At 41.1% G+C, this 26,155-nt stretch overlaps 1 protein-coding gene across 2 annotated transcripts in view; it reads left to right on the top strand.

Moving 5' to 3' along the window:
• Nucleotides 1-26,155, top strand: part of SGPP2 (sphingosine-1-phosphate phosphatase 2) — a 122,392-nt gene that overhangs the window by 81,241 nt on the left and 14,996 nt on the right. For both annotated transcript variants that reach the window (XM_046645013.1, XM_046645011.1), the window contains exons 3-4: nt 4,923-5,102; nt 7,552-7,641. In XM_046645013.1, coding sequence (XP_046500969.1) covers nt 4,923-5,102; nt 7,552-7,641 — 270 coding nt within the window. The remainder of the gene's footprint in view (nt 1-4,922; nt 5,103-7,551; nt 7,642-26,155) is intronic.

The raw sequence follows: 26,155 nt of genomic DNA, 5'->3' as shown, positions 1-26,155 counted from the left end.
ATTACTCAGCCATAAAAAAGGATAAAATCATCCCATTCACAACAATGTGGATAGACCTTGAGGGTATTGTGTTAAATGAAATAAGCCAAATAGAGAAAGAGGAACTCTGTATGACTCCACTCATAGGTGGAAGTTAAACAAATAGACAAAGAGAACTAATTGGTGGTTACCAGGGAAAGGGGAGGTGGGGGGTGGGCACAAAGGGTGAAGTAGTGACCTGTAATATGACTGACAGTAAGTACAACTGAAATTTCACAAGGTATTAAACTATCATAATCTTAATAAAAAGTAAATATGTATATGTATATATATATATATCTGCCTTATAATAAAAGGTAACTTTTAAAATAAGTAAATGCTGGGGCATGTACACCCTAGAACGTTTCATAGGATAGTAGGATCCTTGAACCTATAAACAACATCACCGTGAGTGTGCCAGCTACAGTGGCTTATACACAGGTGCGCTGTATTGGAGTCTCAGGTACAATAAGTGGCATTTCCATTGGTTACTCAATTTCCCTAAATAGTGAACAATTCTTGGTAATGTTCCAAATAAACCAAAATTCAATCTTCCCTCAGTTTACACAGTAGTTATGTTTTCGGAAACTTCGATGTTTGTTCACACCTTGCAAGAAAATATGTAGTGTTTGCTTGTAAAAGAGAGTTAGGCTCTCCATTCAGAGGATTACAAATAGGCTTTTCACCTGCATGAATGTCTGGCAGAACACTCAGCAGTCATGTTAGACACAAAGAACAATTTTCATAGAGTGGCACAATCTCGTGCATTGAATGGCGTATAGCATCCCTGCTCTAAATGGCAGTGGTGCCTGCAGTCATTGAACCAACCAAGAATGTCCCCTAGGAGACCACACATCCCTTTTGAGGATCCATGGTTTAGGTCTTCTCGACTTAAAAAGCACTTCCATGTACAAGATCACCTCTTGGTCCGTAGTCCATCCATTTCTTTTTTCTCTTTTATTTAAGTAATTTCTCACTATTTGCCATCCTCCCTACACTTATAAACCTGTTCAACATTCTTCCATCTTAAAAACGAAAACATTTTTTAAATCTGTCCTCTGCCCTACTTCTGTTGACCTCGATCACACCTTTCTCACCTGGATTTTGCCGTATTCTCTTGGCTGATTTCCTTCCCTCTAGTCTTGAAGTCTTCACCCCCACACCGCCCACGGCATCAGAGGGATTTACCAGACATAGAGATAGAGCTGGTCATGCCTCTTTCCAGAACCTCCAAGCGGGCTGAAGATTCAGATGCTCTCCAATGTGGTGTCTTGTTGCCAGGCCCACCCCATAGTACTGCTCCTCACTTTTCAGAAAAACTTTTGAAATGTTAAAATGTTGAAACCTAATGCCCAACGTTATGGTATGAGGAGGTGGGGCCTTTGGGAGGTGCTTTGGTCATGAGGGTGGAACCCTCGTGAATGGGATTAATGCCCTTCTAAAACATACTCCAGAGAGAGCTCTCTCACTCCTTTTGCAATGTGAGGACACAGCTGAGAAGATGACCATCTGTGAACCAGGAAGCAGGACATCACCAGATGCCAAATCTACTGGTGCCTTGATCTTGGGCTTCCCATCCTCCAGAACTGTGAGAAATAAATTTCTGTTGTTTATAAGCCACTCAGTCTGTGGTTGGTTGTTATAAGGGCCCAGGCTGACTAAGACAAGTGCTTTTCAAGGTATGATTGATGTACAATGAATGGCACATATTTAACAGCAACCTGTGCAATTCATCCATTTAAAGCATACAATTCCATAACTTTTAGTGTAGTCCCAAAGTTTGAACATATGTAAAATGTACAATTTGGCACATTTTGACCTATGTACATACCCGTGAAGTCATCACCATAATTAAGGTAGGGATCCATTCACCACTGCCCATTAGTAATTTCTTTCCCCACTCCTTGCCAGGCCCTGATCTGATTTCTGTCCTATAAAGACACTTAGATTTTCAAGAATTTTATATAGACAAAATCATATGTACTGTTGTTTTGTTTGATTTTGGTCTGGCTTCTTCGTTCAGCATAATTATCTTGAGATTCAGCCGTGTTGTAGCATGTGGCAACAGTTCATTTTTGTTTTTCTTGCTGAGAAGTATCCAGTTGTGTGATTATACCACAATTCTATTCACCTGTTGATGGAAATTGGGTTGTTTCTAGTTTGGGGCTATTACAAAGAAGTCACCCTAAACATTCATGCACAAATCTTTGTGTGACTTATGCTTTCATTTTTCAGGGCTGAATACCTAGGAGTTGCGTAGCTGGATCCTATGGAAAGTATGTGTTAACTTTTTAAGAGACTGCCAAACTGTTTTCCAAAGTGGTTGTACCATTTCGCTTCTCGTGCAGTGGTGTAGGAAAATTCTAGGTGCTCCCCATCATACTCCTGGTTTGCTCCGTCCTTTCATCTTAGCCATTCTAATAGATGCTTGGCGGTGCACCTCACAGTTTAAACGCTAGTGTTCCTAACCTCCTAGGACATGCCATTACGTACCACCCAGTATGACGTCTCCAAGCCTTTGCTCAGGCTGCCCTCGCAACTTGAATGCCTCTCTACCCATCCCTCATCCTAGTTAAACCATCTTCCTTTAAGGCTTAGCCCCGGCACTCCTGGCCTTCCATGTTGAACCAAAGTCTCTCTCTCTATATATATATTTTTTCTATGATTGTTTTTTCAAAGCATGTTTGCGTTATGATGAGATCCTCTGTCTGTGTGACTTTTCCCCGCTCAAGGACGGGGAGCTGATACAGGACTTGGCACATCATAGGTTTGCAGTAATGAGTGTAGTGGCAGAGACAGGATTCAGCACCCTATCTGTGATGTGAAAAATAGAGCTCTGTTTTCTCTTGTTTAAAGAGAGGTATCAGTGCGGTAATTGTTATTTGACATTTATTAATCAGAAACGATGTGTAGCTGTGGTAATATTTTTAAATGAAATGAATAGTTGTCCTCATTCTTAAAAACATCCTTCAAACGTGGAAGGGGAAATATAAATGAAGTCAAAGGAACTCATGAACTTCAAGGAAATTAAATTTTGTCTGGATCAGAGCCTCGCAGTCCATCTTCACTTTATGATTTTAATGTTTCCTGCCTGAGCATTTTGAGTATTTTTGAGCAAACTAGAATTAATCATTATGCCTGTACTATTTTGATTATATTGGTGAGTGGGGCAGGGGCGGGTTGAGAAAAATAACGCAAGTAGTTTCTGAGAAATTCTTGGTAATCAATAATATCCACTAGTTTTCTGACTCTCCAAATAGTAGTTGGTCCCATGTGGTTTTTCCAGGTTCACAGGAGGGAGGGAGAAACACAAGAGTGAACCAGTTCCCAGGACGGTAGTTCCTGGTAAGAAGAGGATGCTCAAAAGGGTGACTCTCCAGGTCAGGTTAGGAATCGCAGCTATGGAGTGTGCCGTGGTTGTCCCTGAGCCTTAAAGCCTGGGGATTTGGCCTGCTGTGCTCAGGCTTTGGCTGAGTTTTTAACCCAGAGCAAAGTGGTAGCGACGCACAAAAACATACGCCACGCCTTCTAGGGCTACTAAGTATGCAGGAATAATGCTCAGAATTAACCAGCAACTAAATGAGTTAAGGGAAAGCACCAGAGTGTGGGAAACCCTAAAGCAATCTGTCTGACTAATCAAAATTATTTGGAAATAGCCCTTCATAGTGGGTTTTGTTCCAAAGCAAGGTAACTCCATCCATCACAAGCTAAATAAAGCCCTAGAAAGATCGATATGATCATGTAAGACGGAAGGTTTATGATTACAGCTCGTGACAAAGTGACCTGTGCTAGAGTACAATGTACCGCAGAGCTTCTCAAATTCTCTTGTGCACACAAGCCGCCTGGGGGTCTTGCAAAAATGGGGGTTCTAATTCAGTAGATTCAGGCTGGGGCCTGAGAATGTGCATGTTAAAACAGTGCCCAAGTGGTGCCGATGCTGCCTGTCCTCACACCACACTTTGAATTGCCAATGCAGAGGCTTATGTAAACAGGTGGCTCTTCCTTCTTTTATAACAGATCGTGAAATTGTCCTGTAAAGGTCTCTGCCGAAATAAACAGGTCTATTGTTATCAGTCTTATTCCTCTCCAGAGGGTGTGAAAATCGAATTCTGATTTCTGTCTTCTGCTTTAAGAAAAAATGAACGGGGAGGGATTTCTTCATGAATGGCATCAGGAAAAAAAGTCATTTGAAAAAACTCCAGATTGAATCGCCTTTATTTTAGGGTTGAAAATACCATACCGTTTATTTTACTGATGCTCCTGATTATTGAATGAAGTTAAATGAAATTCAGTATGTTGCCTACGTACATCAGGAGGAACAGTAGCACTCAAAATTTCTTTAACCAGAAGTTCCATAAGAACAGCCATTGTTCTGGTTAAAACTTGAAAACAAGGGCTGTCTGATTTGAATATTCAATCATCTTTAGCCCAGGACCATCCTGTGTTTGGAGGCACTGTCCTGTGGTAGTTTAAGGCACAGCTTTTGAGGCTAAACTCCCTAGATTCAAATGCAGTGCGTCTGGCCACTCACTGACTATGTACAATGGTTTACTCATCTGTAAAATGGGTCTAAACTCTACAGGTGTTACTGGATTAAGTGAGTTAAAATTGTAAAGCTCTTAGAACGTACTTGGCACACATACGAGATATATATAAATGTTTGCTAAATATATGAATAAAATATGCATTAATCTCATGTCTTAGTTGCTCTGTGGAATCCAGAAGGCCTGTTTCTGTCTTTACCAATTAAATATCATCCTACAAGTCTTTCCCCCTAGGGAGCTGAGTCAGAGAGAAAGGTGGTGTCAGCCAACGAACAGGGAAACCCAAAATAAATTCATGAAATCTAGAAATTCATTCATTTTACATATTGGTTAGACTCACCCCATCCTTTGGTTTTGCAGTTGGTGATGTATGTTGGCCAGGTGGCCAAGGACATCTTGAAGTGGCCGCGGCCATTCTCGCCTCCTGTTGTAAAACTCGAGAAGAGACTGATTGCTGAGTATGGAATGCCATCTACCCACGCCATGGCGGCCACCGCCATCCCCTTCACCGTCCTCATCTCCACTGTGGACAGATACCAGGTGAGTGGCTTAATTCCCCTTCCTCGCGTGTAAGGCTCTCCATACAACCAGACAACAAAGAGAGGTTTTGCTTCAGAATTTTCTTTTTTAAGGGACTTTGAGGTTTATGAAATAAAGACTAGGGGGGAACGAAAACCTACTGTGCTGTCGGTGGCCATTTCTTCACAATAAAGTGACCATATAATTGAGCATCCAAATCAGGTTCGGCCTGAGAAAGGAGACGCCATTAATGACACCAGCACAACAAGCATAACATGGACTGTCCTGGGAACCAGGCTGTGTCGTCTCCTGGCTCAGAAAGCATTTTCACCCTGAACTGCCTGACTAGACGGCACTTGAATTGGTGTTCTCACCCTGTGTCTGCAACAGACTCAAGGAGTTTCTGATCCTAGTAAATGATCCCCCAGGGCTGAGATGATTCCAGCAAATCCTTCTGCTAGACTCCATAGCACCCAGAGCAGAAAAGAGTCTGGGCACTAAAGTAGCCCCTATGGATGCCCCTGGTTGGAACCATTAGAAATAATGGCTCCATGTTTTCTAGAAAACTGTCTAAATGACAGGAGATTAATAAATATTGAAAATAGAAAACCTTCACTTAATGAATATCAGCTTAGATGCCAATTATAGTCAGACCTTTTAAAAGTTATATTGTTACTACAATGAAGTTTTGTTTCTCCTATCTGAGAAGTCCTGTTCTAATTTTCTGTTTAATTTCACAAATTTTACCTTGTACCCATTGGAAAATTTAGGTTTCCTTAAATGTAGCAGTTTGGTATGTAAATGACAGTGTTGTTTCGCCCTGCTCTTTTTCCCCAGAAGCTCAGGGACCTTCTGTACCCAGATGGTACAGAAATAGAGGAGTCAGGCTGAGACAGTTGGAAGGAGACAAGAGGAGTGTTGGGTCCTGGCTTTACCTCTCCTGTCCTCTACCAGGTCACCTGGGGTCAGACATTCCTAGGTGGGCAAGGGACAGGTACAAGGAATAAATCCAGCTAGGCATAATCTTTTGTCAGAACTTATTTAAATGTCCTGCCAGGATCAAAAAGTCCTGTGCTCCCCAGTACTGTCTGAGTGACTTTAATGCAGACTTCTGAGCTTTGTCATACCCAGTGTCATCTGCCTCAGAAGGATGTATGGGCCCAACATCATAAGGCCTGAGTCGTTATGGATTTCTTTCCTATTTAATTTTTAATGATAAATATACTTAGCTATTTAGATTATTGCTCATAAATAGCTCTAACTATGGGTTTATTTATATTCATCTGTGTTCAGGCTAATGCCCAAACTCTTTAACTTCTGAATGTATTGACTCATTAATTGTTCAATTAAACACTTTTTTCAATTAAAATTGAGACTCCCCCCTCCCCCCCATTAATGATAAACTTCAAGGAAAGATGCACAACCATGTGTTTTTGTACTCACATGTTACATGAACACACTGGACCGGGACTCGGAAGGTGTGGCTTCTGGTTCTGACTCTGTCACTTGCTGGCTGTGTGACCTTGGGCAAGTCCTTCCACGTCTCTGAGCCCCAGCTCCTATTGTGAGGATCAATTGGGATGATTGACAGGAAAGCATCTCTGTGCCGAGTTCAATACTAATGTAACTTATTACTGAGGTTGAGTGTTTCCTCATTTGCAGAATGGAGCTCATAATAGAACCTCCTTCATAGGGTTGTGTGAAGATTAAATGAGAGAGTGACCGTAAAGTACTTTGAATGATATAGACAGTTCTCCGTCATCTTTAGTCTTATCACCATGGAAGACCACAGACATTAGTCCTTGAAGCACGTGGGTTGCATCTCTACATCTAGTTCATAAGCAGAATATTTGTGTGTTCCTTATATGACTCGATTAGCCAGAGTTCTCCAGTTGCTTTTATTACCCACCAGCAAATGTTGAGGTTTAGTGAAATCTGGACTTTTACCCTGATATCCGTACATAAAGATGCCCAGTCTTAGCTTGGGCCCATCATCCCTGGGCTTCCTCAGGTAGGCAGTTGTTGCTAAGCTGTGTCACTGCGGCACGTGAGGGGAAATAGCTGGGTGCACTTCCAGATTATAGCACTGTCCGTCCACCTCGCCGCTCGCTCAATATTGTATCCTTCGTAAGTTTCAATCTAAGAGTAGGTAGAAATAAAAAATTATTTACTCCAGTAAAACTATCAGAAAAATGGTTGCGGTCACAGTCTTAAATTCAAGCTCTCGCTTGTCTTATTTGCATGTCAAGGTGCTGTGAAACTTCCTCCCAGAACTGTATTCCTATCTTCCCCTTCTCTTTCCTCAGTTTCCCATTTTTCAAATGGTTTTAGGTCATCAGATGCTGGTCTAGGGAATCCGAGATTGAGACTAGCAGTTATGGGATCAGTACTCCTATTCCCTCCTACGGCATCAAATTGCGTACGTCTGAGCGTGGTCTAATTTCCTTGTGTTCTTTTCTCCCCCCCGCAGTATCCCTTTGTTTGGGGCCTAATCGTGGCTGTGGTGTTTTCCACCTTGGTGTGTCTCAGCAGACTCTACACCGGGATGCACACGGTCCTGGTAAGCCTTCCTGGGCAGGTCTTGGGGTGATTGCCTGAATAGTGTTATAGCCAGTGTGTCAGTGTGTTCTTCACACTATATTTTTTATAAAGCTTCTTGCATATGTAATTATATTTCCCATCAGGCCAATGAGTTAAGTAATTATTATTTTATGGCACATGCATAATGATAGTAATGAATCATTAAGATAATATCAAGGAGTCTGAGCTGGGCTAGACGCATGTGACTTTGAAGATGGGCAAGGATGGTGACGGTCATTTATTTTCATGTTGGTTTACTGAGGATGCAGCAAGCAGTGGAGGAAAACACCTAGGGTCAAGGATGTGAGTGCGTGCACTCACTTGCCCACTTAGGCCCTCACAGAGATGGGCCTGAAATTCAGGGGTCTCAGCTGCCCTTGCAGGGTAAGGGTCCCGTCATGTCAGAAGAGTCCGGAATCATGGGCTCTCTTCCGTCCATACTGTTCTAGGCTGGGGAGCATGATGAGCGCAGAGACACACCTGCATTTAAAGGTCCGTCTACCCTTTTACCATATTAGGTATTTTTTCCAGGGCTGCCATGGTTAGCACAGAATTAAATTATCTCAGAATTCTGTGTCCTTGAAGTTTCAGAGCACAAGGCTGGCCATGGTATACCATAGGACACTATTTATTGTCATAATTGGTGCAAGAAAGATTTCTCTAAAAAGGAATAGGCCCTTGCCAATTGTGTTCCTCTCCAGATGAAGCTCAAAAGTGGCATTAGCAGAGGGTCCCTGGGGGAAAGGCCACCCTTCACTGGCCCTCTTGTTTCTCTTCCTACTGCCTGGTGTTGGATATTGTGGGAAAGGTGGCAGGAAGTGGGTGGCAGGGCAGATGCAGTGGAGGTGAACAGATTGAGGGGGAGAGTTTGTCAAAATGGTCAGAGGCACAGGAGTGGGAGGAAGTAAACCCCAAAAAAGGGGGCTTGTGTCTGCACAAGACTCAGAGGGCAGCATCATGCTTTCCTCTTAAAAACGCAAACCGTAACTCAAAGGAGAGCAGAGAGGCACTGAGGGCAACCTGCTGGAGTCAGGGCCAGGCCTAGGGTGAGGCAAGTGAGGCATGAAATTGAAGGGGCGCCCAACAACTCAGGAATCAAGATAAAGGATTTTGATGCCAGAGTTCAAAGAGGCAAAGTTAATGCAGAAATTTTCCGTGATGAACGAAATATCTGAATTTTAAATGAAGACCAGCTCTGCCTCTGCATTTGCATGACCTCCCTCTGCCCCACCCTCCTCCTGGCCCTGACTCCTAGATCTTGAAAATGCTACAGGAGCAGTTAGGAGCCAGGCTTATCGTCCTACCTACCAAGGTCCCTGCTGTCCCTGTCCCATCATACAGTGTGTCTGGTGGCTTCTAAGAGAAAAGAGGAAAAGGAGAGGTGGACATTCTCAATTTTCTATGCCATTCCTTGGCATTATAAAGAGCTTCTCTCTGAATACATCCGCAGACTTAAATAAGAAATCAAGCAGATCTTTCTCGGGTGTTTTGGTCTTTCTTGTATCTGGGGCTGCTTTTTAATTTCCATTGGTTTTGATAAAAGTGATCTTGGGAACTCAGATTGAACTTAAAACCAAAGTAAACACGAGAATGTGGAGCTGCAGACAGGAAGAGAGGGCACAGAAAACCCACCTCAGGAAAAAGACAGCTACTTTTCTTTCTTTTCTCTTTAAAGTGGGTGATGGAGACGGGGAAGTGGGTAGTTGTGGGGAAGATCATTCAGGCCTGTCATTCAGAGGCAAGGAGTGGGCATAGCCACTCTTCTTGGAGCATCTGTCCCAGAAGAAACTGGAACAGGGGCCGTGGCAGCTATTCCTCCCACCCCCATCCTGTCCCACCATCACTGCCCAGGGCTGCTTCTACACGTGTAATTTCATTTCGTAAAGCTCTTAGACCCTGACTCAGGACCAGGTCCAAGTCAGGCTCCAGGGCCAGAGTTACAGCCCAGGTACGATGGTACATAATTTCTAGTAGCAAAAGGGAACAGTTGGTTTTAATAGTAGGATAGAGTTAAGTTATGGATTGGCAGTCTCCTTTGTTCAGCAGCAACTTAATAAGCTCCTGCAGGGTGCTAGGCTTGGAGCTGGATCCAAGCCTGAGATACTGAGATAAACAAAACCTACCTCACCCTCCTGGGTCTCTGAGTCTATCGATGGATACGGATGTGTAGGCTGCTGATTGCTGGATATGATTAGGACTATACTTAGCCTGGAAGAGCTGGGTTGGGCCAACTAAGGTGACGTGCCTCTCCCCTGGGCCCCTCCCAACCCGGGGACTTCCCTAATGTACTAACCTTGTCAACCTTGGCTACTTATGCAAATCCCATGGAAAGCTTTTAAAAAAGATCTCTGGGGATATTGCAACACCCATATTCATAGCAGCAGCATTATTCACAATAGCCAAAAAGTGGAAGCAATCGAGTATCCATCAGTGGATGAAGGGGTAAACCACATGTGATACATACATTGGGTGGAATATTATTCAGCCTTAAAAAAGGAAAGAAATTCTGACACATGCCACAACATGGATGAACCTTGAAGACATCAAGCTGAGTGAAATAAACTCATCACAAAAGGACAAATATTGTATGATTCCACTTATATGAAGTCCTTAGAGCGGTCGAATTCATAGAGGCAGAAAGTGGAATGGTGGTTGCCAGGGGCTAAGGGGAGGTGGAATGGGAAGTGATTGTTTAATGGGTACAGAGTTTTAGTTTGGGATGGTTAAAAAGTCCTGGAGATGGATGGTGGTGATGGTTGCACGACATTGTGAATATACTTAATACCACTGAACTGTCCAGTTTAAAATAGTTATGATGGTAAATTTTATGTTATGTGTTTTTTACCACAATAATATATATATATAAACACCAATGTGTGAGACCCATATATATATATATATATATGTATATATGTATGTATAAATATTGGTGTTTTTTTCAGAGCTCCTCAGTTGATTTTAATGTACAGTCAGGGTTGAGAGCCATTAATTAGACTAATTATCCCTTAGAGCTGGGCATTGGCATGGGCCTGAACAAAACTAAAGTTGGAAGGTGGAAGGAAGGTGGAGACAGATGCTGTGCAGGCACCCACTGTGTCTACATTATGAGCTGCACAAATTGCACGCAGCTGGTATGCTCATAACATGTGAGTCATCCTGGTGCCTGTCTGCTTTCTGTAAATGGTTCTCTGTGCATGAAGAGGAAGAGCAATTCATGAAAGCAGTAATTTGCTTATCTTGCCCATTAAGAAATCACTCCTTGTCAGCGGTGAATGGTTTGCTGTGACGTCAAGGCTTCCGGGACAGGCTCCAGCTGACTCCTGGGCAGGCCCAAGTGAAGCAAGGGGAGGCACTGAACCTCATGTGGTGTCACTGTCCTGCCAAACCAGCTCTGGTCCCACCTCAGAAAAGGGCGTCTCTATCAACCACGATGCCCTAACTCCTCCCTTCCCACACCCCGTCAGCTAGGTAGTCACCAAGCTGAATTAAGTCTGACTCGTAAAGATGTCTCAGAGCTGTTCTCACACCACTGCTGGGATACTATTTCCAAATCTGAGTATGCTGTTTCATGCCCGGAGGAGAAGTTTCTGCATCTCCTGGTGGATGTGAATGACGACACAGCCACACAGCGAGCGGCAGCCACCTGGGGACCCTGGGGGAACCGACCTTTGAGAGAAGTCAGCACTCTTTATGGGAAAACACGAAAATAAAACACAGGGGCCCTGATAACATTCTTGAGCTGCTGATTGTACCACAGCTGGGGCCACCATACGTCTAGGCTCAGTGTTCAAGCTGAGTTTTACTGAAGTCTTACACTTCCTGTAACAAAAAGCATCCTAACTGATGATTTACAGGAACAATTTTTTGGTGTATGATTTCATGTTCTCTTGAAGAGTAAATCAGTTGCAGCCAGCCGAAGGAGGGGAAAAAAGAAAAAAAGATCAAATGTCTTGGAAGGACTGGGACAGCTCATGTAATCCAACATGGATGAGGTCAAGCAACTAAGCGTTAGGAAGGGCCAGAGTGAGGGTGGCACTGAGAGTGTCTTCCTCTCCCCTTAGAGTGCCACTGTTCACAGAATCCAGCTCCAGACGACTTCTCTCTCAGATCAAAACTTGAACTTCCAGAGATGAAACTTTGGTTGGACTAGGTGCTGCCATTGGACCAGTGAGCCTTGGCAGGGGGACAGGGTCACAGAAAAGAAACAGGATCCCTGAAGCCACCCTGTGGGCTGCAAATGCAATGCCCAGGAACAAGGACTAGGAAGATGACCCAATAAGTTCACCACCATTGAGAATGACCAAACTGAAGCACTTACCATCTGTGTGTGTCAGGACTCCTTGAATGCAAATAACAGACACCAACTCAAACTCACTTGAGCTTAAGGGGAAATTTATTGGTTTTTATAACCACAGGGTGGAAAGGACAGAGGTGCAGGTGGTCATTGGGAGAGTGGGACCCCAGGTGTGTACCTTCATTGGAAGTCTCCCCATCTTTCCCAAGCTTGTCTCTGTATGGTGGATCCATGGCCTTGGGCTGCCTTCTCTCTGAGACTGGACTCAGGGAGCTCTGGGCTTAATTTCTTTCTGTGTCTCTCCTGAAAGGATTCCAGTGGGGAGAATTTCAAGAAAGGTCTCTAATGGGCCTGTGCTGGATCATGAGCCCATTGCTGTGCCAAATACTGTCCAAGGGGTGCTGAGGACTGTGTTTGGAGCAGCTGGGTCAGGAGCCAGCCTGTGTGAGGAGGGGCTGTGATTGGCAGCAAGGGTTAGTGTGAGGATTAGGATTAGGATTGGCATATGGGAGGGGCAATGCTCGAAAATAAAATGGGTCCGTTACCAGAAGAGGAGAGCAGACCAAACCCCGGTGATATCCTTTCTACACTGACATCATTGCATTTTTCCCGCTCTTTCAAAGACACAGCACCTGGACATTATATTTGTGTTTGTGGGGAAAGGAAGATGAGAGCAAGTCTAAGAAGGTTGATCATACTGTGTGATACAAGAAATTAATCAACTTATACAGAGTTGATTTTTAAGTCTTTTGACTAATAAAGCAATCATCCTTAATTTTACTATTAATAGTAAATTTGTAGCAATAAACAGTAAAAGTAATAGTAAAATTTTACTATTGATAGTAAAATTAGCCAGAATTTTTGTTGTTGTTAGATTAGTAAATGGTTGACCCATTATTTTGAACTTGAATTAAGTGAAATGCTGCTCTATTTTATTGTCCCTAAATTGTTTGGCCTGTAGATAATTAGATAGATATTAGATTTTATTTGCTTATTTATTTATTTTTATACCTTTTTTTGGTGAGAAAGATTGGCCCTGAGCTAACATCTGTTGCCAATCTTCCTCTTTTTGCTTGAGGAAGATTGTCGCTGAGCTAACATCGATGTCTATCTTCCATCATTTTGTATGTGGGATCCCATCTCAGCGTGGCTTAATGAGTGATCCATAGATCCATGTGGAGGATCTGCACCCATGAACCCGTGAACCCCGGACTGCTGAAGCAGAACACACAAAGTTAACTGCTATGTCACGATGCTGGCCTCACTCAGTTATTTTTTTTCCTAAGTATTGCTTTAGTTTTGGTTGGAGTTGGAGAATGTTGAAAAGGCTTCTCAAATATTACATTGTCTGTGGACCATACAAAACTGTATTCTGGCTTTGGACTAGAGCATTTGTGGTATGTTTTCTCAAGTTCTTTGAAACCACTTAAAAAAAAAACTTGCTTCCAACTGCCTGATTTAGTATGGAGAAGAAAGCTAATTGTGATATAAACTGCACCCTTCCAAGCCTTGCTTTCTGTGTACCCCGTGGGATGGTTAGCTGCTGAGATAAAAAGGGGATTTGATTGTGTTTCTGAGCATCAGTCACCATCTTAATGTGCTCACTGTTTTCTCTTTACCTTGGAGAGAAGTATTTTTACCCTTTTATAAAAATTGAGAATTGTTTCTGGTTTTAAAAGTAGTAAGTACTCATAGTAAAATGTTCATCCTCTCTTGCTTTTAAAGTTGTGTTTCTTTTTTAAGCAAAATACATCGTTATTAGTTAACCACCATAGGCGTGCAGACAGCCATTTGTTAGGGTTCCGTGAAGGGAAACTGAAGGCATTTTGTGCTCCTGTTTTAGTTGAATCAAAATTAGGGCTTAACACAATTTCCAGCAAGAACTGCTTGTGGTATGTATTCCTAACAACAAACACAGGCAAATTAATTTTTTATCTCCTATCTCAACACTGTCCAAAAAGCCACAATTGGGGCGTAATAGGGCAGTTGTAGTCATAATGTTGACAGTGCATCTTACTGGATTGTGTCTTGATCTGATTGTTTTTCTTAAACACTATCAGAATAATTCTCAAGAAATAAGTAAGCCTTATACTTATTAAATTCAGTTTTTTAAAAATGAAACTTACCTCTAATTTCAATCTCATTAATGTACACTATTGGGGCTTAAGTGTATGATTCAATCCTTAACTGTGTGATGTATACAGGAAATAACTCATGAGAGCTGCTGGAAGATTAAGTCTTATTACCAAAAAGATAAAAAACAAAAACCAGATGGGGCACATCTTTTCCGAAAGTGTCGGATGAATAGGCTACTGGAAATGTCCTAAATCTAGGAGGGGAGCTAGAGTGAGCCTTGCATGCAACCACAGAAGATGCACAAAGTTGGTCAAAGCATCAGAATTATGCAGAGGTCAGAGGTTCCTCCAAAACAATGAGCCACAATCTAAAGGGCTGAAGTAACCACAGCCCGGCACTGGGCCAGTTTGCCTCAGACGGGAAGCCGCTTATATTCTCCCCACTGCAATAGAAACTGGTTGGCCTCTAACATTCTGTGACCTGGGGCCTCAGAAGATGCTCCATTGTAGCGTATTGTCAGACCTGAGGGAGCCTGATAATTAACTGACAATTAGCCTCACTGAGCAGGGAGGACCAAAACTCTCTGAGGCTCATCGCTGGGCAGCCAAGCCAAATGGGCTAGGCCTGCAGTTGCAGAGATGGTCCATTGGGTCTGAGTTGGACAGGCAAGGTGGCTGTGGGGAAGCAGGTAGTTTACCTGAGTGAGAAAGGCGCAAAAATGCCACTTGTATCCCAGATCGCCGTAGAGAGAGCTCGGGTAAATGCTTAGAGTCTAGATTGTATTGAGAATGCATCCACCTTGCCCAAATAAATACAAAACAACCACATTCAAGGAAAGGTACAAATTTGAGCTCTAGCACAACTGGGTGTTGTATTTGTGTTCTAGGCGAGTCCCAGTTACTGGTAAAATAAGAATAAGGGATTGAGTAAACCTTCCATAGAAGCCAGTCTCCATACAGTTCTTTTTTTTATTAGATACGTGCTTTTTTTTTTTAAGATTTTATTTTTGCTTTTTCTCCCAAAGCCCCCCTGGTACATAGTTGTGTATTTTTTTAGTTGTGGGTCCTCCTAGTTGTGGCATGTGGGACGCCGCCTCAGCATGGCTAGATGAGGGGTGTCATGTCCACGCCCAGGATTCAAACTGGTGAAACCCTGGGCCTCGGGAGCAGAGCGCGCAAACTTAACCACTCGGCCACGGGGCCGGCCCCAGATACATGCTTTTTGGATTATATAGTGTGTTATAGTTTCCTGGAAGGGTAAAGTTTTTCTATAAGCTTATAATCACACGCCTCTCTTAATGGAAAAAGCACTATCTTCAAAATTTGTCGTGAAATCAACTTTTGTAAAATGAATCAGACTTTCCATTTATTTCCATGATTTTTTAACATGATTCTTTGGCTCCTTAGGAAAATACATACAGAAATTTCTGCCATAAGCCTCACCATTGCTATGCCATTCTGAGAATTATTGGCATGCATTTGTGCTTTATTTTCATTGCAACTCTCTAAGTTATTAGCAGCTTGTCCTACTAATAGATGAAATGATTGGCTGTGATTCCCCAGCAACTACTGAAACCTGCGAATAAAGCCTTATTTCTAAATCAAATCCAATCATCAGAAAAAAAATTCAATCTAGTTCAATAAACGACTCACCTTCTTCAGAAGGCAGATGTGCCCCTTAGAAAAGAAGAGTCCTACATATTTAATACCAGTAGTTCAACGCCATGAAGGCAGAAGCAAATCCAATGTGCCAGGGGCCAGGCGGCTTTGTCTGCCTCGGCCAGGAAGCCCCCTATATTCTTCATGGTGTCTGCAAAACCATTTGGAAAAATTAGAAAGAAAATATAGGTGAATATTTATGTAAGCTTAAAATAGAAAAAGACCTTTCTAGGCATAGTGTTAAATGTATAATCTACAAAAGAAAAGATTAAAAGAGTTGACTACATATATATTTTTTTAAAACTTCTATATATAAAAGGAATTGAAAGTCACTGTTAAAAACATAAATTTAATATGTGATAGACAAAGGATTAATATAACATAATGAGTCAAATACCCAACATGCCCATAGGCAAGAACAGGCAATTCCCAAAAGAAGAAATAAAAATGTCTAGCAAATATAAGGAAACAATTCCACAGGTATTTACAGAGATGTAATAAAAGAAGTACGAATAAAAGTGAGATGTGGGGGCCAGCCTGGAGCCATAGTGGTTAAGTTTGAGCGCTCCTCTTCAGGGCTTCAGGGTTCACGGGATTGGATCCTGGGCGCAGACCTACACACCTCTCATCAAGCCATGCTGAGACAGGTCCCACATACAAAATAGAGGAAAATTGGCATAGATGTTAGCTCAGTGACAGTCTTCCTCAAGCAAAAAGAGGAAGATTGGCAACAGATTTTAGCCCAGAGCCAATCTTCCTCACCAAAAGAAAAAAAAGTGAGACGTCATTTTAAAACTTTTGCCTGTAAAGTTGGTAAAAAAATAAAATAAAAAGATACCAATCAATGTTGATAAAGGGTTGAGTAATGGGATATTCTTATAAGGGGAAGTTTTGATGTAATATGTATCAAAAGGAGTAAAATACGTGATGCATACTTTTTCACCTAGGAATTCTTTCTAGGAACTTATCTTAAAGAATACTTGAACAAATCCCTACAGGCATTTAAATAAGGTTGTAGTGTTATTTAAAATAGTGCAACACGGAAAACAATTTAACATGCAACAATAAGGAATTGCCCCACTAAATTAGTTGTTTATCAAGATATGGATCAGTAGTTAGCTACTTAACGTTATACAATTAAATATTTATTGATATAGCATTTTGATTCATAATTTGTAAAAACTGGAAATAACCCCGAAGCCCTTCAATCAGTGAATGGATAAACAAACCTTGGAACGTCTATACAACGGACTATACTCAGCAATAATGGGAGCAAACTGTTGTCACATGCAACATCTTGGATGCTTCTCATATGTGTTATGCTAAGTGAAAGAAGCCAGCCTTAAAGGCAAATATTGTAGGATCAATTTATAAGACACCTGGGAAAGGCAAAACGATAATGATGGAGAGAAGATGAGTGGTTCCAGAGTTGGGGGTGACTTGTCTGTGAAGGAGCAGCAGGAGAGAGATTTTGTGATGATGCCATCGTTCTGTATCCTCATGATTGTGGTTGTTACTCGAGTCTATGCATTTGTCAAAACTCGTAGAACTGTAAACCAAAACAGTGAACTTTAGTGTATGTAAATTTAAAATTAAATTATGTTCCTAAATATGAGAGAAAGGCAGAGAGAGGGAGGGAGGGAGGGGGAGGAATAAAGGCTAAAGAGACTCCAATTAAAATTTTCGTGACACAGAAATCTGTTACGATATATCCTTGAGTGAAAAAAAGCAGGGTACTCCTCTCTCTTGCATTTTGCAGAATGTTCCATGAAAGAGCCATCCCGTGAGATTCTTAGGTGAGAATGAAAGGATTCCTTAAGCACTTTGTCACAAATCTGCTGCCCCTCCTCAACCCAATATGCAGTGGTATATCAAGATTCTTAAACATTTGGAATCAAAGAAACCGGTTAACTTTGCTCACCAAGGCTCTATCCCATTTAAAACAGGCAAGGGAATTCTGTTTTTTAAAATTCAATTTATTTAAACTGAAAAAAACAATTCACCTATTTCTCCCATACCTCACCTCCTGCCTCTAACAACCACCAGTCTGTTCTCTGTATCTATGAGCTTAGTTTTATATATATATAAATTTTTTAGATTCCATGTATAAGAGATCTCATACAGTATTTGTCTTTCTCTTCCTGGCTTATTTCACTTAGCGTAATGCCCCTGAGGTCCATCCACGTTGTCTTAAATGACAAGATTTCATTCTTTTTTTTTTTTTTTTGATGAGGAAGATGGGCCCTGAGCTAACATCTGTTGCCAATCTTCCTCTTTCTGCTTGGGCAAGATTGTCGCTGAGCTAACAGCTGTGCCAATCTTCCTCTATTTTGTGTGGGATGCTGCCACAGCGTGGCTTGATAAGTGGTGCTACGTCCATGCCCGGGATCGGGATCGGGATCGGGATCAGAATCAGAACCTGCAAACCCCGGGCCGAGCATGCAAACTTGACCCCTACAACACCATCCAGCCCCAAGATTTCATTCTTTTTTTTATGGCTGAGAAATATTCGTGTGTGTGTGTACCAGTTTCTCTATTCATTCATCCGTCTGTGGACACAGGTTTTTTCCATATCTTAGGTCATTTCCAAGTCAAGGAAATTCCAAGTACTTACTTCAAAATGCAGTATAAGTATCCCATACCACCTCCTTATTATTCCTATGGAAATTTCTGAATTTCAAATTGATTTCTTTATGCTGCTTTGTGTATTTCTGGCCTGCCTCCTCCCTGACATCTATTGACAGATGCTTGGTAAATGCCAATTCAATAATAGAATTTTATTTTAAAAAACAAGGCTCTATATTGGAGCAGAAAATAGAAACCACTCCAGGTATTTTAAGCAAAAAGTGGAATTTAATACTGAGAATGTGGTGCTTACAAAATGTTAGAAGGGCTTGATGAGCAGAGAGAGACCATTGCTATTGCTGCCACCCAGAGGTCAAAGAGCTGTTGGTGACATTGCCATCACCACCCTCACGATCTCCACCTCTCGGCACTCACCAACTGAACTGGCCTGAGTCCAGCCACTGTGACAGCCTTAGGTGCTTCTAGAAAACTAAGAGCTGGTGCCTAGATACTGGAATCTTACTATTGATTTTGCTGGATCACGGAAACAGCAGGAGGAAGGTGACTTCCACTTCCTTTCCACCTTCCAAATTCTGCAAGAGTGCATCTAACTGGTGGAGCCTGGTTTCCAAAGGAACCAAGGGAGTGTAGTCTTTATCTTTCCCACATCTCAAGTTCAGCGGGTGGTAGGACTAGACACAGGCTGCCAGATGACCAGCCATCACACTTGCCAAAACACACTTCCATTTCCCGTGCGTCCCTTTTCCCATCGTTGGCTAGTTTCTTCTAAGTGTATTGTGGGAAACTCTGCTTGGGACAATTTCCTAGAGGTGGGCATCCTAGGGAAAACTGTAAGTACATTTGACCAACAGAAAAGACAAGAATGTGAATTTCCTGACTTTTGTTTCTTTTAATGTTAAGTACAAATACTTCTATTTCAGTAGATAAAAGGATGATTAAGAGATTTTCATTCAAAGTCCCTTAGGTCATCTTGCATTTTAAGATCTTGCATCTTGCAGTATCACTTTATTAGCAGCAAGTGTAGGCTGCGATATAGGCATATGGTTGGGTATATTCATGTCTGTTCGTTCCATTAGGTTTGAGTCTCTTGAGGCTAAGAATCTTATTTTCTCCACCTTTGTGTCTCCCACAGTCCCCAGGAAAGTTCCTGACAGTAAGTGCACAGTAAATGTCAGGTGGATTGCAATGGTATCATCTGTTATCTGTTCATAAATCTATTTTTTCTCTTTTATTTCTTCGCACTTTATTGAGTCAGATTTGACAAGATTCATCTATTAGTCTGAATATTGCATTTACCAAAGGAGACCAGGCCAGATCATACATCGAATACTTTTTTTCAACATTATTGGGTTTTGCATGTAAGAATAAACTTTAATGTGTGAAAAATTTTATAGAAGATGTCACGGAACAGCAAATACCATGCAATGTGTGGATGCTCCATTTTGAGCTTCTAGAACTCCCGGAGTTGAATGTGACAGGGGTCTTGATGTGGAAGAAGGGACCATGGAGCAGTGGTCAGCAGCCTGAAGGCTGGGCATTCTTTGAAGGACCAGTTCTTTGGAGAGAGGGAAGGCTCCTGGCAAGAGTATCTGCAGACGTACTGCTTCTTGCTTCACACATTTCATTTAGTAAATGGAGGATGATCTAGCCAGGCATAGAGAAGGAAGTTCCATAGTTCCTAATGGACTTGAGAGTTTCATACACTGAGACCGTGGTACCTGGTTCTTGGATATAGGCGTGTAAGTAGTGCCTGGAGGAGAAGGAGAGATAAGTAAGCACACCCAAGTAATCACCACCCAGATTATTATAAATATAGAGTGACCAGTACCTCTGAAGTCCCCTCATGCTTCCTATTCTGCATCTCCCCCAAGGTACCCACTGCCCAGATCTCTGACACCCTACTTTAGTTGAACTTCTCATAAATGGGATTATACAGTATGCATTCTTCTGCAGTGGACTTCTTTTACCTACTATTTTGTTTGTGATATTCACCGATGTTGTAAGTAGCTTTAGTTCATTAATTTTTATTCTTGTGTAGTATTAAATTATGTGACTATATCACATTTTATTTATCCCTTCTATTACTGATGGATGTGGGGTTGTTTCCAGTTTGACACTATTACAAATGATGCTGCTCTGAACTTTCTTTTACGTGCCTTTTAGAGCACAGAGGTACAATTTACTGTTGGGTATGGAAGCAGAAGTTAAATTGCTGGGTCCTAAGATGTGTACAGCTTTAGGATATACTGTTGTGTTTTCTGAAGAGTTGTACCAATTTGATCTCCCAGCAGTAAAGTGTGAGATTTCCAATTCTTGACATCCTTGTCCGCACTTGCTGAAGTCAGTCATTTTCATTTTAGCTGATGTGTAGCAGTAGCCCATTGTGCTTTGATTTTTTCTCTGATGAGTACCTTCAGCCCCTTTTCATATTCTTTCATTTCACCTATGAGTTGCTTACAAGTGTATTACTTAAATTTCCAAATATTTGGGAACTTTCTGATTATCATTTTGAAATTTATTTCTAGCCTCATTTCCCTGTAGTCAGAGACGATACTCTCTATGATTTCCTTTTCTTGAAATTTGTTAGGATTTGCTTTCTTTCCCAGCGTATGGTTAATTTTTCTAAATGTTCCATGTATTTTGTGTAATTATTGCCTACACTGTTTTATATGTCAGGTCGTTTTTTTTTTTTTTAAGATTTTATTTTTTTTCCTTTTTCTCCCCAAAGCCCCCCGGTACATAGTTGTGTATTCTTCGTTGTGGGTTCTTCTAGTTGTGGCATGTGGGACGCTGCCTCAGCGTGGTCTGATGAGCAGTGCCATGTCCGCGCCCAGGATTCGAACTAACGAAACACTGGGCCGCCTGCAGCGGAGCGCGCGAACTTAACCACTCGGCCACGGGGCCAGCCCCATCAGGTCGTTTTTTTAATTGTACTTTTCAATCTTCTATATCCTTACTGATTTTTTTTCTAACTCATTCTCTGAGTTACTGGCAGAGGTATGTAAAAGTCTCTTGCTACGATTCTGGGTTTGTCTGTTTCTCCTTTTACTTCTGTCAGGTTTTTCTTCACATATTTTGACATATTTTGAAGCATATGTTATTTGGTATATACAGTTTTAAAATTTGGTACATGCAGTTTTCAAATTGTCATCTCCCTGCCCTTTTATCATTATGAAATGTCCTTCTTCGTCTCTGGTCATGTTTATAACCCTAAAGCCCACTTTGTCTAATAAGAATATAGGAACACTAACTTTCTTTTGCTTAGCATTTGCAAAGCATTTTTCTACCCTTTTACTTTCAACTTCTCTGTATCCACAGATCTGCATTGTGTTTCTTGTGAGCAATATATAGTTGGATTTTTGTTTTTTAATTTAGTTTGACAATTTTGCCTTTTAATTGGTATATTTAGTCTACTATGAGATCATGTAATCTGACGTATTTGGGTTTAAATCTATCATATTGCTCTTTATCATTTCCCTACCTGTTCCTCTTCATCTCTTTTTTGCCTTCTTTTATACTAATCAAGTATTTTAACTCTCCCATTTTCCCCTCCTCTATTAGCTTGGTATAAAGTCTTTACTCTTCTTTTGGTGGTTTCCCAAGAGATTGCAACATGTATCCTTTGATTTATGAGAATCATGCCAATTAGTACTTTGACCACTTCCTTGCAAGAGTGAGTTTTTAAGTGAAATTTAATTCTACATATATTTTCAAGGCCACGAGAACTGATTTGTATTGTTTTATAATTAATGCACATTTAGGTCTATCCATATGTTTATCCTTTCCATTGCTTCTCATTCCTTCCTACGGTTCTGTTGTTCTGTCTGGCATCTCATTCCTTCTGCCTAAATCACTGCATTTAGTATTTCTGTTAGCATAGTTCTGCTGGTAATGAACTCCCATTTTTGTGAGGGGGTTTTTGAAATGTTTTTATTTCACTTTCATTTTTGAAGGATATTTTTGCTAGGTATAGAATCCTTTGTGTCATTTCCTCCCATGGCCCTTAACCAGATGACCGCCATGTCCACCTGCCCACGGTGTGCATTAAGTCAGTGTAGCCACTGGGGCAGCTTGGCAGTGAGTTTCTAGATCTCACACCTACCAAGCAAGCATGACTATTTTAAAAGTATGGATAATCCATCAGTGTAAGGTTTTTGAAGGGCATTTTGTAGAATGTCTTAAGGTCTACAGTATACATTCCTAGCCTTCTAGGCTCCTAGCCCGTTTCTAGGAGTTCACCCTAAAGCATATGATTGCATTAATGAACATGCTGGAGAGTAGTATAGAAAGGTTACTAAAAGCATGGATTCTGAAGTCAGACTGCTTGGTTTTAAATCTCAGTTTAGTCTCTTACCAACTATATAACCTTGGTCAGGTTAGTTAACCTCTCTATGCTCTTCTGTAAGACTAGGGTAATAATAGTGCATCCTTCACGGAGTTGCTGTTAACTACCGTCTGAGGTCGTTCATACATGTAGAGTATTCATACTGGTGCTTAGCAGGTATAAGTGCTCTATAAATGCCCATCAATCAGATCTAGTTAAGTAAAGCACAGTATTCCCATAGTGCGGAATGTCATACAGTCATTAAAATAATGTAGTTCTGTAATCAGGAAAAGATGTGTCTGACATTTTGTCAATGAAAAAAAGCAGATTACAAAACCACTTGTACAGTATGGTGCCATTGGTTGTAAGATTTATGTGTATGTTGAGGGGGAGGTTATGGGCAAAGGGCCCTGAAATGCCTTTTTTAATAGTAAGCCTGACTTGTTGACAAAAACAATAAAGCTATTTTTGTTTAATGGACAGAGACTGTATCTTATTCTTGCTCTATCCTAGTTTATTTCTTGGTATGTAATGGCCAATTGAAAATAAAAGCACATAATAGCTATTGAATGAATGAATAAATAATTACGTGAGCTCTATTGTTATTACATAAGGATTTCCTAGAAGAGAAGGACAATTTTAGACTCCACTGTGATGGAAGATGATTTATTCCACCAGGTACTTGCGTTTCTTACGATTTCTTTCCCTGCGCTATCTTTTTCTTAACAACACTTAATGTGGATTTTGGCAATAAAACAAATACACGAGTTTCAAGGAGCTTATGTCTTTTGTCCTTTTATTGCTTGGGAATCCATTTAAAAAATCACAAACCATTGATTTGCAAAATTCCTCTTAGTCATTATAAACCTACATCCCAAACCCAATTGAAAAAGGGAACCAAGCTCTCAACAGAATCAATATCCACCCAGCCCTTCTCTGTCGTGTTGTTTCAGAATGAGAAATTCACCTTAAAGGGTTCAGAGAGTTGAGCAGGGCCAAGTTGCCTGTGGAGAGAAATAGCAGTATCTAGCTAGCCACAAAAGGGCAAATGGGCTATTTATCCATCACAGCCATAAAACTGCCTGAGAATTGGTCTCATTACCCAAGTATGTCCTGTTGATCATTTGGTGGACACTAGCTGGGGCACAGCAGGCAGGTAGAGAGGAGTGAAGTAGCTGGCTGGGCTCTTATGCTCTCAAAATCAGCTAAAGGTCCAGACCTTAATATTCATCTCAAAACACTACTGAGGGCTGTGTTTGTGTATGTCAGTGGAAACGTTCCTCAAAGCATGCTCACTTGGGAAAGGAAATAAACACTTCATGGATCGTGTTTTTAAATGCATACAGGGCTTCCTGAAAGTGTGGTAATTTATTTGGTTATTTTAAGCCCTTGAAACCTCCATAAAATTATTTCATGTGCTTAGGTCTATGGCAGTCTTGTTTCCACACCATAGCCCTGAGCTCTCATCGCATTTGTGAAAACAGAAGGGCACCCAGGTGCCACAATCTTGTACCTCATTGTATCTTGGATCTCATTTCTCCATGTTAATTAAGTTACATGGCTTGACCTTCTCACTTGACACACACTTAATGACAAAGAAGTGACAATCTCTGTAGTTGAGATTGTCCAGCCTCATCAAAAACATTGCATGGCCACATTTGACATCACTAGAAGAGTCTGCAAAACAAGACGGGTTTTTTAAAATCTCCAGTTCCTAGTGTGATACAAGGGCTGCAAAGTGTCCCCTTGGAGAGTTCTGTTTTTGCACAAGTTGCCCAGGACTCAAGAGTTCAAGCCAACATTCCAGAGGGTCAGTGACAAAGCACTGGGACAGATTTACTTGTCCTCTAAATGCGAGCACCCGGGTCACCAGGTCTACAAATAATCATCTGATCTTTCTTTTGTGTCCCTTTGCATACAAGTATTTCTACATTGGACTATCACTTTAAGACTTTCAAAAGTTATGATAGCACTTTCAATGTGGTACTAATATAATTCAGAAGCTTTTGTTCTTTTATGCATATTTCAAAAAAAACATGCTGGAAGTTCTGACGTGCTACATTCAACACGAGGAGCCCACGTTGGCCTCTGCAATTTAGCAGATTTAGGGCAGATGGTCTTTGCCCTTCACAGTGTGGTCCCCTGACCGGCAGGCTCAGCGTCACCTGGGAGCTTGTTAGAAATGCAGAGTCTCAGGCCCCACCCAGACCTACTGAATCAGAACCTACCTTTTAACAAACTCCTCAGCAGATTCTAATGCAAGATACAGTTTGAAAAGCACTGAAACAGTCTACAAACACATGCCAGCAAATATGGGGACAACGTCAACTGAATTTCAACCTGCACAGGCCTGTTCAACAATTATATCACATTGAACATGACTTTCTTCTGTTCTCTTGTTGCTCAGGGGCCCCTCTGCCCCCCCAGATTTGAGGAACATCTTTAAATGTTTCACAATGTCTTTTGTGTCTTCTGGCAGATTGCCCTTCTCTATACTTGTCATTCTTGCAAGCTGCTTAGCAGTTGTCAAAGATGATGTTATAACCTGCCTGGGAGCTTGTCTGATCTAATGTCATAATCCTGTTGACCTGCCAAGCCCTGTGACTCGTTATAGTTAGAGCTGTTCATATTAATGTGAATTATGAGGTCGGGGGGGGGGGGGGGAATTTTGTCTGTTTTGTGAAGATCTGCAGTTTGGACTTGTGAGATTCCATGAAGCCAGGACAAGCAAGTGATTATTTCCTAAATTATGCTGTATATGGAATAAAGTTTGAAAATATATAGTATGCTTAAATATCCTTCTAGTTAATATTGAAATTATAAAAAGTGTGCAATAATATCTTATATCATCACATTAAGAAACATCATATCTGCCTTATTTACTTTTTTAGCAAACCAATGCCATTTAAAGAGAATATACAAAGGAAAACAAGATAAAAATTACAATTGTTATATGAAATATGCATATTCAATCATCCAAGATAATTAGTTATGCAAATAAACATTGAAATAATTATCGACTTGCCAGAGTACAATTTTTAAATGGTAAAATGATAACTCTGATCCAAATATACAATGAATAGATGTCAAAGATTTTATTCAACTCACTAATTAATGAAGGAACCAGTAAAATGTAAAAAAGAACTAAATATTTACAGGCAATTTAATAAAGAAAGATTATATTAAGATTGCCGTGTTGTGTACAAAACTGGTTACTGTCTTACAGGGCAATAAACTCTGATCTTTGGGGTTATCATTTCCACTGAACGGAAATTATTTGCATCTCTCCCAGACAAAAGTCTACCAGCTAGCCCGTCACTTCATGAACTCGAGATCTTTGATCCACAGCGAACAGTGAGTCAGAGAAGTACTTTCCCTTTTATGATCCTTGGATGGCCTTAGCCCCCACATGACATTGAAATGTGTTTGCCTTACATCCAAGTTTTATATAATTTTTCTTAACACACTTACAGGAAACCACTTTCTATAAAAATATCAACATAATTTCTAATTAAAGTTTCAAGATGCTCACTTTCCAAGTGGGTATTTATTCTAA

This window comes from Equus quagga, chromosome 17 (genome assembly GCF_021613505.1).
Source record: "Equus quagga isolate Etosha38 chromosome 17, UCLA_HA_Equagga_1.0, whole genome shotgun sequence".
Lineage (NCBI taxonomy): Eukaryota > Metazoa > Chordata > Mammalia > Perissodactyla > Equidae > Equus > Equus quagga.
This window is presented reverse-complemented; position numbering and strand designations above follow the sequence as displayed.